General features: G+C 42.7%; 1 protein-coding gene across 1 annotated transcript in view; it reads left to right on the top strand.

The window, feature by feature from the left end:
* ALK (ALK receptor tyrosine kinase) overlaps nucleotides 1-14,518 on the top strand; it is a 435,118-nt gene that overhangs the window by 243,722 nt on the left and 176,878 nt on the right. Inside the window, exon 4 of the mRNA XM_075267217.1 lies at nucleotides 9,421-9,616. Within this exon, the coding sequence (XP_075123318.1) occupies nucleotides 9,421-9,616 (196 nt within the window). The remainder of the gene's footprint in view (nucleotides 1-9,420; nucleotides 9,617-14,518) is intronic.

Genomic DNA, 14,518 nt, shown 5'->3' on the forward strand with positions numbered 1-14,518 from the left:
TATAATCTATAGGATCTGTGGGTATCTGCAGGTAACCAGTGTTTTAGGGTTCCCCGGTGGACTCAAAAAACAGAGACCCGTGTGCAGATGTGAACCTAGACCAAACCAGTCAATGGCATTAATTGGTTTAAATTAGGAGGTTTGAAACGAGTTCAGTGACCTACTTTCAGCAGCTGAGACTTCCCAGACCACATGATTCAAACCAACCATTGACTGCTGTAAACTGGTTTACACTACTGTTTAGGTTTCCCTTCTTTAGGAACGCATTGGGACCCAAAAGACGTAGACCCTGTCCGCTTAAAAAGTGGTTAGATGTGGAAACCCCTGGACCCCATAGACTATAGTGTGGTCCGTTGGGTTTCCGCATAAACCCTGCAAGACTTTTCTCTCCTACGGGGACTCCATCGCAAGTGTGAATCCAGCTTTAGATTGTTTCATTTTGGTCCCAATGGCTAGGAATTACTAGCCAAACTTTTTGGACAGGATGGTCTTTTTGGAGCAATCGCGGTGTTTCAATTCCGATCAGCTTGGCCCACATTGAATCTGATCAGTACAGAGCGAATTCAAGAATCTGAACTGAAGAATTTTGTCGCTCGATCTTTATATAGGAAGCTTTGTATTGTATATAATAGGAATTATGGAAGAAGTTTACTGTACCCAATCAATTTATTTTAGTAGGGCAGGATTATTTTAAATGGATCAACCCTTTAGAAGAATTTCCCTCAGATCCAAAAATGTTCTTGTAACGCACGTTGTCAGAAGTCACTTAGTGTCACATATAATGGCGCCATCACTGCCGATGATCACAAAGCTTTTTACATCCCGGCAGTGGTAGAGATTAAGCAAAGACATGATTATTTTATAGAAGGCGCATCTTCTCCTGTTTCCTGCGCCCTCGCGGGGCTCGCCCGCCTCCCTCCGTCCACCTATTTTACAGCCATTTATTCTCTACTATATAATACACCGCCACAGTCATCATCTGCGTCCCCGAGGGGAGACAAGAAAAAGTTCAGAAATGGAAATCATTAGTGGCAACAGAGTGAAAAAGTTTATGAAGTCTCCATCTCTGATAACTCAGGATTGGAGAGACGGGAGACGCAACGTTGCTGTAACAACACCATGCACGGCGAACCATGTCCATCTGCAAGAAATTACAGAAAAACAGGCTCATTACAAAGAAGAGGACGAATCTCCAAGGGGAGCGGGATAAAGCTCCTCGAAGACAATTCTCCAGCAAGCATCACCCAGAATGCAGTGCAGCGCAGTACACCGCACTATGGGATCTCAGCTGCAAGACAGCTAGACTAGCGCTATAAGAGGATAGGAGGGAATGTAAAGTGATGCTGAGAAGATCCTAAGGACAATGAAGACAAAGGAGAACATCACAATATAGAGGACGTATAATAGCCCTCCACTGAAGTGCCTCAGCCCTCTCATGGCACCGGATGTGATGTGTGATTGGTGCATTGTAAAGGTAACTGGAAAACACAATCTGCAATCTATAGGCCCAGAATGAGGATTGTAGGGTCCTGGAGCAAAGACGCGATGATACTTGGGGTACAGGATAATGACAGGCTGACACTTGGGGTACAGCATAATGACAGGCTGATACTTGGGGTACAGGATAATGACAGGCTGACACTTGGGGTACAGGATAATGACAGGCTGACACTTGGGGTACAGGATAATGACAGGCTGATACTCGGGGTACAGGATAATGACAGGCTGACACTTGGGGTACAGGATAATGACAGGCTGATACTCGGGGTACAGGATAATGACAGGCTGATACTCGGGGTACAGGATAATGACAGGCTGACACTTGGGGTACAGGATAATGACAGGCTGATACTTGGGGTACAGGATAATGACAGGCTGATACTTGGGGTACAGGATAATGACAGGCTGACACTTGGGGTACAGGATAATGACAGGCTGATACTTGGGGTACAGGATAATGACAGGCTGATACTTGGGGTACAGGATAATGACAGGCTGACACTTGGGGTACAGGATAATGACAGGCTGACACTTGGGGTACAGAATAATGACAGGCTGACACTTGGGGTACAGGATAATGACAGGCTGGCACTTGGGGTACAGGATAATGACAGGCTGATACTTGGGGTACAGGATAATGACAGGCTGACACTTGGGGTAAAAGATAATGACAGGCTGATACTTGGGGTACAGGATAATGACAGGCTGATACTTGGGGTACAGGATAATGACAGGCTGACACTTGGGGTACAGGATAATGGCAGACTGACACTTGGGGTACAGGATAATGACAGGCTGATACTTGGGGTACAGGATAATGGCAGGCCAACACTCGGGGTACAGGATAAGGACAGGCTGATACTTGAGGTACAGGATAATGACAGGCTGATACTTGGGGTACAGGATAATGATACACTGACACTTGGGGTACAGGATAATGACAGGCTGATACTTGGGGTACAGGATAATGATACACTGACACTTGGGGTAAAGGATAATGACAGGCTGATACTTGGGGTACAGGATAATGACAGGCTGATACTTGGGGTAAAGGATAATGGCAGGCCAACACTTGGGGTACAGGATAATGACAGGCTGACACTCGGGGTACAGGATAATGACAGGCTGATACTTGGGGTACAGGATAATGACAGGCTGACACTCGGGGTACAGGATAATGACAGGCTGATACTTGAGGTACAGGATAATGACAGGCTGACACTCGGGGTACAGGATGATGACACTGACACTTGGGGTACAGGATAATGACAGGCTGATACTTGGGGTACAGGATAATGACAGGCTGATACTTGGGGTACAGGATAATGACAGGCTGACACTTGGGGTACAGGATAATGACAGGCTGATACTTGGGGTACAGAAAATAATGATACACTGATACTTGGGGTACAGGATAATGACAGGCTGACACTTGGGGTAAAGAATAATGACAGGCTGATACTTGGGGTACAGGATAATGATACACTGATACTTGGGGTACAGGATAATGACAGGCTGATACTTGGGGTACAGGATAATGACAGGCTGATACTTGGGGTACAGGATAATGATACACTGATACTTGGGGTACAGGATAATGACAGGCTGATACTTGGGGTACAGGATAATGACAGGCTGATACTTGGGGTACAGGATAATGATACACTGATACTTGGGGTACAGGATAATGACAGGCTGATACTTGGGGTACAGGATAATGACAGGCTGATACTTGGGGTACAGAATAATGACAGGCTGATACTTGGGGTACAGAATAATGACAGGCTGATACTTGGGGTACAGGATAATAACAGGCTGATACTTGGGGTAAAGGATAATGGCAGGCCAACACTTGGGGTACAGGATAATGACAGGCTGACACTCGGGGTACAGGATGATGACAGGCTGACACTTGGGGTACAGGATAATGACAGGCTGATACTTGGGGTACAGGATAATGACAGGCTGATACTTGGGGTACAGGATAATGACAGGCTGATACTTGGGGTACAGGATAATGATACACTGATACTTGAGGTACAGGATAATGACAGGCTGATACTTGGGGTACAGGATAATGATACACTGATACTTGGGGTGCAGGATGATGACACTTATATTTGGGGTACACAATGATGACATGATAATATTTGGGGTGCTGTAGAGTGACACGAGTTACATGATGAAGACACACTGATATTTGGGGTTCAGTAGAATGACACTTGGGGTATAATGACATGCTAATATTTGGGGTACATGATACACTGATATTTGGGGTACAGGATGATGGAACACTGATATTTGGGGTGCATTAGAGTTACACACTGATATTTGGGGTATGATGATGACACACTGATATTTGGGTGCAGTAGAGTGACACTTGGGGCGCATACACATTATACTGGTGACATGTGATGCCGAGGCCCGATCTTTCCATCACTGCCGCCTCTCCTTATGCTGGGATATAATTGAATCCTATAATATGGTTTTTGCACCATTATCTCGCGGCTCCGGTTGCTCGGATATCGCTGCTACTAATCTAAGACTTGTTCCTATTGATATTCTGGCCACATGAATGGGCAGACGAGGCAGGAGTGGAGGAAATTGACTGCGCTGTAGTTTTAGCACCACATTTGATGTGAAAATTCAGTTTCCCTGGTTCAAAGCCAATGCCAGCTGTACAGAATTATGTTTATAGACAACAGACACGGTTCGTTCCGCACAACACCGAGCGGCACAGACACCCGCTTCCTACTCGCACAATTTAGACTTTTTTAGATACTGTTTTTGGGAGGATTCATATGTCATTGAATTACTATTTTTCAATAGATCCCAGAAAAGTGATGTAACGTCCCTCCATCTGGTCTGGGCCATGTGTAATGTAATGATATGGCGGTATGTCAGTAATTCCATTTCAGGGACTTTTCTGAGGTCAGAATCAATTTGGGGTTGTTGTTTGCTCAGTATATTAGACGTACAGGGGAAAATATATTAAGACTGGTGCTCTGTACTCTAATCCTGTGGATAGGCTATCAGTATTAAAAGGGGCAGATAACCCCTTTAAGCCCTCGACACTAGGTCAATACCAGAGGTCCATGAACAGATGAAGGCCACTGTTCCTACAAAAAACTTCAAGTAATATATCATATGTTCCTATTATAGTGAGTGATAATAGGCCTATTATGTTCAGTGCCCGAGGACCCAGATCACTCTCAGACCCCCCACCTTACAATGACCCATTAAAGGGGTTGTCACAGTAGATACAACCCCTTCCACATTTTTGGAGAAAGCCATGGTCAGCTAGAAATAATACTAGGACAGCTTTGGTCCAGATTTTCCTGGTTTATGGACTGACTACAGCGGCCACATGGCTATGTTGAGACATCTTTACTGTACCATGAAGCAAAAAGACCCACAAAAGGACCTGACAACATAAGAACGGGAGCAGTAGGACATCAGTAAGGTGCGGATGTCCACCTTAATGATACAATGTATCATTACCTTTAATTATTTAGGGACATTTGGATTTTGTTTGAAAAAATGAATTTACAGTGATTCCAAAAAATAATTTTTTTTATTGCTTTTGACTCTAAGGTTTTTTTTGTGTGTTAATTTTTTATCTTGACTGCGTATGCCCACAATATTGTAAGCGGCCATTTTCTCGTGGTTGTGGGCATGCAAAGTCTGCTCTGCCCGAGGCCTAGAAGTCTGAAACCCTGTGCCAGAAGAAGAGGATGAAGAGGCTGTTGCTGATGAAGTTGGAGGCAGCGCTGGAGAGCGTTCTCTCAAAGCATTGAGGACGCCTCCTGTGCTGTTTGAGCACTGGGGCCCGCCCCCAGTGCTGTGAGAGAACTCATTTGCATACCGACAAAAAACAGGATTCCTACGGAACGGCGACTCGGAGAAGACAACGAAAGGTAGGAGAAGCATAGCCATTCTTAAGGCTATTCCGACGTGTTACTCAGAAAAAAAATGTGTTTGAAAGGTAGGATCCCTTTAACTGGGAAGTTAAAATGTTCAAAAATGGCAATATTTTCCTGGTCTTAATAGTTTCTCCACTTTCAAAATTTTGTAATTTTCATAGTTATAATTTTCCATTCAGCAATTACGGGGTCTCCACACAACATCCATCTGTTTGCTATCACTAGCCGGGCCAGAAAGCAGAATTTTATAAAAATTTTAATATTATCCAATATTGAATCTATTCTCTCATGAATGTCTACTCTAATTTTTTGTTAAATATCAAACTTTTTTTTTTTTTAATTGTTTTCCATGGATGCGACCCATGTTTCAAGATGAGAAAATTTCCAAATACATAATTTAGGCTTTGACCTATTCCCAAATTTGGTTTTAACTCAAATCTACATATTCAAGAGACAAAGGGAATTGGATTGATGCTTTTGAAGCATTAGTTTAATGTTATTTACATACGAATCACCTCGATTTGGGGTTTAGGCAAATCTTGCTTTGGATTTCTTCCAGATAAGTCATAGTTTGCATTGAAACAATAGTTAGGAAGTCTTGTCATGCACTAAGTCCTGGAATGAAAATCCAAAAATTTATTCCATCGTGAATTCTCAATGGCTTCACTGAACTCTTGTGTTAAAGTCCCCGATTTGGCACATATCAATTGAACTAATGTGTGAAAACTTATCGGGCTTTCCAGACATTTGTGTAGCCATCCCTTACTGCTGAATTGTAGATTTTTTAAAATATATGGGTTTTTTTAGGAAATTAATGCAGTTAACAAAAACCAAAAAAACTACTGTATCCATAAGATACCCCAAACTAGCCAAAACTTACATCCATTTACATTGGATGGTAATTACTCAACCAACTATTGGCACTTGGGGCCATAATGCAACCCACAGAATTGTATGGACCCTGGACATCAAGGGCCGCACCAACAGTATTTTACTCACCCACAGGGGACATTCCACAATATGTTATTGTGTGGGGACCAAAAAAGAGGGCAATTTTATTTATGGGGCCAGTAAAGGGGTAAATATACTGTATGGACACCGGTAAAGAGGGTGATCTACTGTGGGGGACAATAAAGGAGGCTATATACTATATTGGGGCTAGTAAAGGGGGCACTATATTATGTGGGGGTCAATAAAAGGGGATTTCTTGACCTGTAAATAAGGGGTGGGCTTGGTAAAGTGGGGACATTGGATTTGGGAGCCCCATTGATATGACCAAGCTGCCCTTGTTTATACTAAGATAGATCTAGTCCGATTCATGCTAACCTATATGGGCTGCACACTACTTGATGTTTATAAGCATATAGAACAATTTTATACAGCACCATCATATATTACACTGACTAAGAGGTATATAAATACCGTCACGTAGTACTAAAATAATACCAACATACAGGGGCCGAATAGCTCCACATATACAATCATTAACATCCCCAAGTGCAGGGCTCACTTGTGGCGACCCCCTTTAATCAAGTCTTACACTTTAAACATAGATGGGACGGATATTTCATTATATTAATCCCCGTGTTACATAGTGCAGTTTTATAAATTTCCACATATTATTACTTTTTTTTCTAGAATCCCATATTTTCAGCTTAGATTAGTGGCCTACTTAGCTGGTCATTTGCAGTAAGATAGTTATATTATCCACCTGACCGAGCAGCCTCTAAATACAGGGAAGATTTGTGAGGCCAATCTCTCCACAGGAGCCTTGAAATACACTGCTCGCATTACGTTCCCTGTACACTGATGACTGGCACAGAGGGATCATATCCATTGGCTATACAAATGAATTACAGCTGCCCGGTCTCATCTATTACTTTGATGGCTCATCTTCAATCATCCACAGCTACAGTCACAATTCAGAGACATCTGGGCTAAAATCTATCATTATCCCCTGCTTATTCAGTGTCTGCACAATGCCCATTGCCTTCCAGTTACAATTTGCTAGTTGTTAGGGAATTGCTAAGACAGCAATTCCCTGGTAGCTGTTGGACCCTGGGACAGAACACAAGAGACAGTGAGCCCTAAGCTGAAGCCCCCAACTGACCCTTCCTATTGCCAGGCCCTATCCTACGTAAAAGGCGGCAACCACGAAGACGGTCCCTTCCCGGATATGTGAGACACAAAACGCAGACAAGATGGACAACAACAAAGAGAGGTCAGCTAGCTAGGGGTCAGTAACAGTCGAGTGATGCATTGCCAAATCGGAGTCCAAAGAATAGTCAGTGAGGAAAGCCAAAGGTCAAGGATAAGAATGCAAGCAAAAATAGTGACAGTAAGGAGCAAGTATGCACACGGCAATAGCAAGCGCTGGTGTGAATGAGAGCCAAGAGTTGACAGCCTGGAGTTGACAGGAAGGCAGGCTGTCAATCACAGGCAAGACAAAATTAACCACTTAATGGACAGAGGCAACAAGGGCAGAAGACGGATGTGGTGCAAATACAATCACAGAACTAGAGCCGAGTTCACACAGTGCGACCAAAAACTTTAAGCCAAGAACCAAACTGCACCCGCCTCCTGCGCCGCAGCACGTGAGCAGAGGGCGGTGCAGAGACCCGAACAGGCAGAGATGTTACACTAGTATAAAGTTTATACATAAATAATCTCTATTACAAGGTGTGGTCATCCACAACTACCTTGAGAAATCTGGGCTAAAATCTATAACACCCCCTGCTTATTCAGTGCCTGCAGTGCTCACTGCCTTCTAGATACAATATACTAGTTTACAGTTTATATACAGATAATAATCTCTATTACAAGGTATTTTCATTCACAGCTACGTTCAGATAAAATGTATCAACACCCCCTGCTTATTCAGTGTCTGCCCAGTGTTCACTGCCATATAGATACTTTATCATGTTGCAATTCATACATAGATAATCTCTATTACAATATATTTCCATCCATCGCTTCATTAACAGTTCTACAGAGTCTAAACTCCAATTTCCAAGCATTCCCTGCTTATTCAGTGTCTGCACAATGCTCAGTGCGGTATAGATTATAGCTATAGTTTATCAGATTACAGTTTTTACATTGATATCATCTGTTACAAGATATTCTCATTCACAGCTACATTCAGAATTCTGAAGAGTTTGAGCTAAATTTCCTCAGCATTCCCTTCTTATTCAGTGTCTGCACAAGACTCACTGCTGTATAGATACAGTTTATCAGGTTGTACAAGGTTTTTTCATTCACAGGTACAGTCACAATGCCGCCGAGTCTCAGCTATAATTTCTGTATAATGTCTTGACAATGCTCGCTGCCTTCTAGAAAGTTTCTTCTTCAAATCACGTACGGTAATCTCTTCTGAAAGAGAGAAATAATCTTGCCAAGAGTGCAATGTAGCAGAGATCATGTCAATAAAGGAGCTTAGCTTAGATGTCACGGATGTGTCAGTCAGCAAGCATGTTCATAGAGTCCAGTGACAAGCTGCAGAATTTTGCATACAGCTCTGGAGTATTAATAATTATTATTTTTGTATTAAAATTAAAATTATTATTATTATTATTATTTTCCACACATACTTTGATAGAGAAAAGTTGAACCTGATCAATCACTCTAGATTCACAAGCAAGCCTTTTTGGGACACTATATAGGTGAACCCCTTAGTACTGGTGACTTTACTATGGAGATAGCCAGGACATGACCTATTAGTCCTTGACTATAGATATATCAGCACATATCGGCCAATGGATGCCAATTGGGTAATCTTTTGACATCCATCAGGTGACTAGAGCCCTATAGCATAACTTTTTGGTAATAGATGAGTCACCAATGTGCTCCAGACAATGACAGTGGGGTCTTCTGGACCCAAGATGGTTACCACATCTCCTTACCCTTTGTACCGTCATCAGGGGCTCAGACTCATTAAACATCCTAGTAAGTCTCATAAAACCCAATTTTGGCTCACACTTTTCTCCTCTTCTTATACTAGGGAACTTCTTGTTCTTCATCTCACCTGGAGGTCGGAGTCCCACAGTGGTCAGTCCATGGCTGAGGAGCAACAATCCAAGCTGCAGAGTGGAGATAGCGGTCTACCTGCAGAGATCTGGGAAATATACCCTACGGCTCCATCCAGACAATGCAGTGATCTACTCCATGGAGGCACCAAGGATACCTGAGAAAAGCCGGTGAGATGCTTTACTACAACTGCTGTGAATTAGACATGAATCAATCACATGACAGACTGGATCCAATGGTGTGTGATCTGCTCGGGAGGGGTGTGGGGAATCTCAGGAACATCCTTCAACCAGTAGATTGGGGATATCTACTCTTGACTTGATAAGTAGTTTTAGGTGCATCACCCCTTAGATATCTCAGTGCAAGCATAATCTTCCTACACAACTTGTTTCCATCATGCCTTCTTCTTTTTCTAGATAGCTACCCTAGACCATCAGGAACAAAGATGCAGTTTGTTGCCTCAGCCCCATAACAAATACTGGCAAGAAGCAGAGTTGGCTTGTAGCCCCCTCAGAACATGTCCCACCCCCAGCCCATCTCTTCCCTTTACTGGCTGAATCCCTCAATTGTCCCCTCACTGGAATATTATTGAGATTGTCTGCTCAATATCCATTAGTATTCTACAATACAGCTTAACTATAACACTGCAGAATAGTGAATACAGCTCTGGAGCATAATATTTATTATTTTTTATTTATGCTTACTTGTATTGCGCCATCATATGCAGGATCAGTACAGGATAAGTAATGTAATGTATGTACACAGTGACTGCACCAGCAGAATAGTGAGCGCAGCTCTGGGTATAATACAGGATGTAACTCAGGATCAGTACAGGATAAGTAATGTAATGTATGTACACAGTGACTGTACCAGCAGAATAGTGAGCGCAGCTCTGGAGTATAATACAGGATGTAACTCAGGATCAGTACAGGATAAATAATGTAATGTATGTACACAGTGACTGTCCCAGCAGAATAGTGAGCGCAGCTCTGGGGTATAATACAGGATGTAACTCAGGATCAGTACAGGATAAGTAATGTAATGTATGTACACAGTGACTGTTACCAGCAGAATAGTGAGTGCAGCTCTGGAGTATAATACAGGATAAGTAATGTAATGTATGTACACAGTGACTGCACCAGCAGAATAGTGAGTGCAGCTCTGGAGTATAATACAGGATGTAACTCAGGATCAGTACAGGATAAGTAATGTAATGTATGTACACAGTGACTGCACCGGCAGAATAGTGAGCGCAGCTCTGGAGTATAATACAGGATGTAACTCAGGATCAGTACAGGATAAGTAATGTAATGTATGTACACAGTGACTGCACCAGCAGAATAGTGAGCGCAGCTCTGGAGTATAATACATGATAAGTAATGTAATGTATGTACACAGTGACTGCACCAGCAGAATAGTGAGTGCAGCTCTGGAGTATAATACAGGATGTAACTCAGGATCAGTACAGGATAAGTAATGTAATGTATGTACACAGTGACTGCACCAGCAGAATAGTGAGCGCAGCTCTGGAGTATAATACTTGATAAGTAATGTAATGTATGTACACAGTGACTGTACCAGCAGAATAGTGAGCGCAGCTCTGGAGTATAATACTTGATAAGTAATGTAATGTAATGTATGTACACAGTGACTGTACCAGCAGAATAGTGAGTGCAGCTCTGGAGTACAATACAGGATGTAACTCAGGATCAGTACAGGATAAGTAATGTAATGTATGTACACAGTGACTGTACCAGCAGAATAGTGAGCGCAGCTCTGGAGTATAATACAGGATGTAACTCAGGATCAGTACAGGATAAATAATGTAATGTATGTACACAGTGACTGTCCCAGCAGAATAGTGAGCGCAGCTCTGGGGTATAATACAGGATGTAACTCAGGATCAGTACAGGATAAGTAATGTAATGTATGTACACAGTGACTGTACCAGCAGAATAGTGAGCGCAGCTCTGGAGTATAATACAGGATGTAACTCAGGATCAGTACAGGATAAGTAATGTAATGTATGTACACAGTGACTGTTACCAGCAGAATACTGAGTGCAGCTCTGGAGTATAATACAGGATAAGTAATGTAATGTATGTACACAGTGACTGCACCAGCAGAATAGTGAGTGCAGCTCTGGAGTATAATACAGGATGTAACTCAGGATCAGTACAGGATAAGTAATGTAATGTATGTACACAGTGACTGCACCGGCAGAATAGTGAGCGCAGCTCTGGAGTATAATACAGGATGTAACTCAGGATCAGTACAGGATAAGTAATGTAATGTATGTACACAGTGACTGCACCAGCAGAATAGTGAGCGCAGCTCTGGAGTATAATACATGATAAGTAATGTAATGTATGTACACAGTGACTGCACCAGCAGAATAGTGAGTGCAGCTCTGGAGTATAATACAGGATGTAACTCAGGATCAGTACAGGATAAGTAATGTAATGTATGTACACAGTGACTGCACCAGCAGAATAGTGAGCGCAGCTCTGGAGTATAATACTTGATAAGTAATGTAATGTATGTACACAGTGACTGTACCAGCAGAATAGTGAGTGCAGCTCTGGAGTACAATACAGGATGTAACTCAGGATCAGTACAGGATAAGTAATGTAATGTATGTACACAGTGACTGCACCAGCAGAATAGTGAGCGCAGCTCTGGAGTATAATACAGGATGTAACAGAATATGTCTCGTCAATCTTTACGTAGATTTATTCTATATGTTAATGGAGCTCAAACTGCAACAAATTGTAAATAATGGTAAATTAGAATTGATGTTTGTGATGTGAGTGAAGGACGTATTACTCAGTGAAATGCTTCCTGTTGGTTTATGACATTATTGATGCTTCCATATATTTAGTACGTTCCGCTAAATGTTGCAGCCGTCTGTATAACCGTCATCTACCGGAGATTGATCTGCCATTGATGTAGACTGATGGGATTACATTGTAGTGGATGACTAACTATAACCAGGGAATTAATATGCAGATGTGTACAATGGATTTTTTGTCATTGTGCCAGTAGTGTATTACAGACACCTGTATATATTATATTCCTCTCTTACATGTCACATGCATGTGTCATATATCAGGGGAAATTAGGAAACTTTCTGTTGCAATATATTAGAAGATGCAGAATATTATAAAACATGTCAATGCTATAGATGTACCACTGGTTTATTCAGCTTTGCATTCAGTATTCTACCACTAGATGGTGCTTTAGATTACCAAAGTAGATTTGCCTGTAGGTATTTGCTTTACATCAGTCTTCATTGGTCGGAGCATGTACATATTTTCACAAAATATTGAGAACCTCGTACAGACGACCCCTGTATTACTCATTGACTTCATTCTACTTAACAGCGCTCCAGGTGGTCAGGCATGGTACTGCAAGTAGGTTTCCACAATTATTGTAAGGGAATGTTTGGAATATAATTTCTAGCTCCGTTCTTACCACATCCATGCCCATACATGAACTTCTATTACACCCCCCAAAATTCATATGTTTCTTGCTTAGGCCCTGTCCCCATTAAGCCACAAAATAATCTCATACAAATGAGAGGCTAATCAGCAAGGAGGTTTCAGAGCTAAACCTATGCTGGGAGTTTCTTCTGTGAGAGGGGAAGAGAGAGCTGCAGCTGCTCCACTAACATCCTGGTCGGATGCTGCAGCTTTCTGTTTACAGAGGGAAATAGAAATCTACAGATACCTTATGTACAAGCTAGTCCGATACCGGGATCTCTTTATAATAGAGGGAGGATGAAAGCGCAGGTAATATCAGGGGAAGCGAAAACTGAAGCTCCTTTATCAATGATATGATGTAACGAGGTATAATGTGGTGTAGTGCTGGGATGTCCTGCTGAGAAGGAAACATTACATTGTGGATGATCCATTAGAAATTTGGCCAAAAGCAGGGAAAGGAGAAAAGAAAGCTTCAGGTTCTTTATTATACAGAGTTTGTCACCCCAGCCCTGCAGATAGATAGGTTAGTGTCACCAGAACCAGCATATCACCCCAGTCCTGCAGATAGATAGGTTAGTGTCACCAGAACCAGCATATCACCCCAGTCCTGCAGATAGATAGGTTATGGTCACCAGACCCAGCATATCACCCCAGCCCTGCAGATAGATAGGTTAGTGTCACCAGAACCAGCATATCACCCCAGTCCTGCAGATAGATAGGTTATGGTCACCAGACCCAGCATATCACCCCAGTCCTGCAGATAGATAGGTTAGTGTCACCAGAACCAGCATATCACCCCAGCCCTGCAGATAGATAGGTTACTGTCACCAGACCCAGTATATCACCCCAGCCCTGCAGATAGATAGGTTAGTGTCACCAGACCCAGTATATCACCCCAGCCCTGCAGATAGATAGGTTACTGTCACCAGAACCAGCATATCACCCCAGCCTGCAGATAGATAGGTTACTGTCACCAGAACCAGCATATCACTCCAGCCCTGCAGATAGATAGGTTAGTGTCACCAGACCCAGCATATCACCCCAGCCCTGCAGATAGATAGGTTACTGTCACCAGAACCAGCATATCACCCCAGCCCTGCAGATAGATAGGTTAGTATCACCAGAATCAGCATATCACCCCAGCCCTGCAGATAGATAGGTTAGTGTCACCAGAATCAGCATATCACCCCAGCCCACAGATAGATAGGTTAGTGTCACCAGACCCAGCATATCACCCCAGCCCTGCAGATAGATAGGTTACTGTCACCAGAACCAGCATATCACCCCAGCCCTGCAGATAGATAGGTTAGTATCACCAGAATCAGCATATCACCCCAGTCCTGCAGATAGATAGGTTAGTGTCACCAGAACCAGCATATCACCCCAGCCCACAGATAGATAGGTTAGTGTCACCAGAATCAGCATATCACCCCAGCCCTGCAGATAGATAGGTTAATGTCACCAGACCCAGCATATCACCCCAGCCCTGCAGATACAGTTAGGGCCAGAAATATTTGGACAGTGACACAAGTTTTGTTATTTTAGCTTTTTACTAAAACATGTTCAGAAATACAATTATATATATAATAT

This window comes from Leptodactylus fuscus, chromosome 3 (assembly GCF_031893055.1).
Source record: "Leptodactylus fuscus isolate aLepFus1 chromosome 3, aLepFus1.hap2, whole genome shotgun sequence".
NCBI lineage: Eukaryota > Metazoa > Chordata > Amphibia > Anura > Leptodactylidae > Leptodactylus > Leptodactylus fuscus.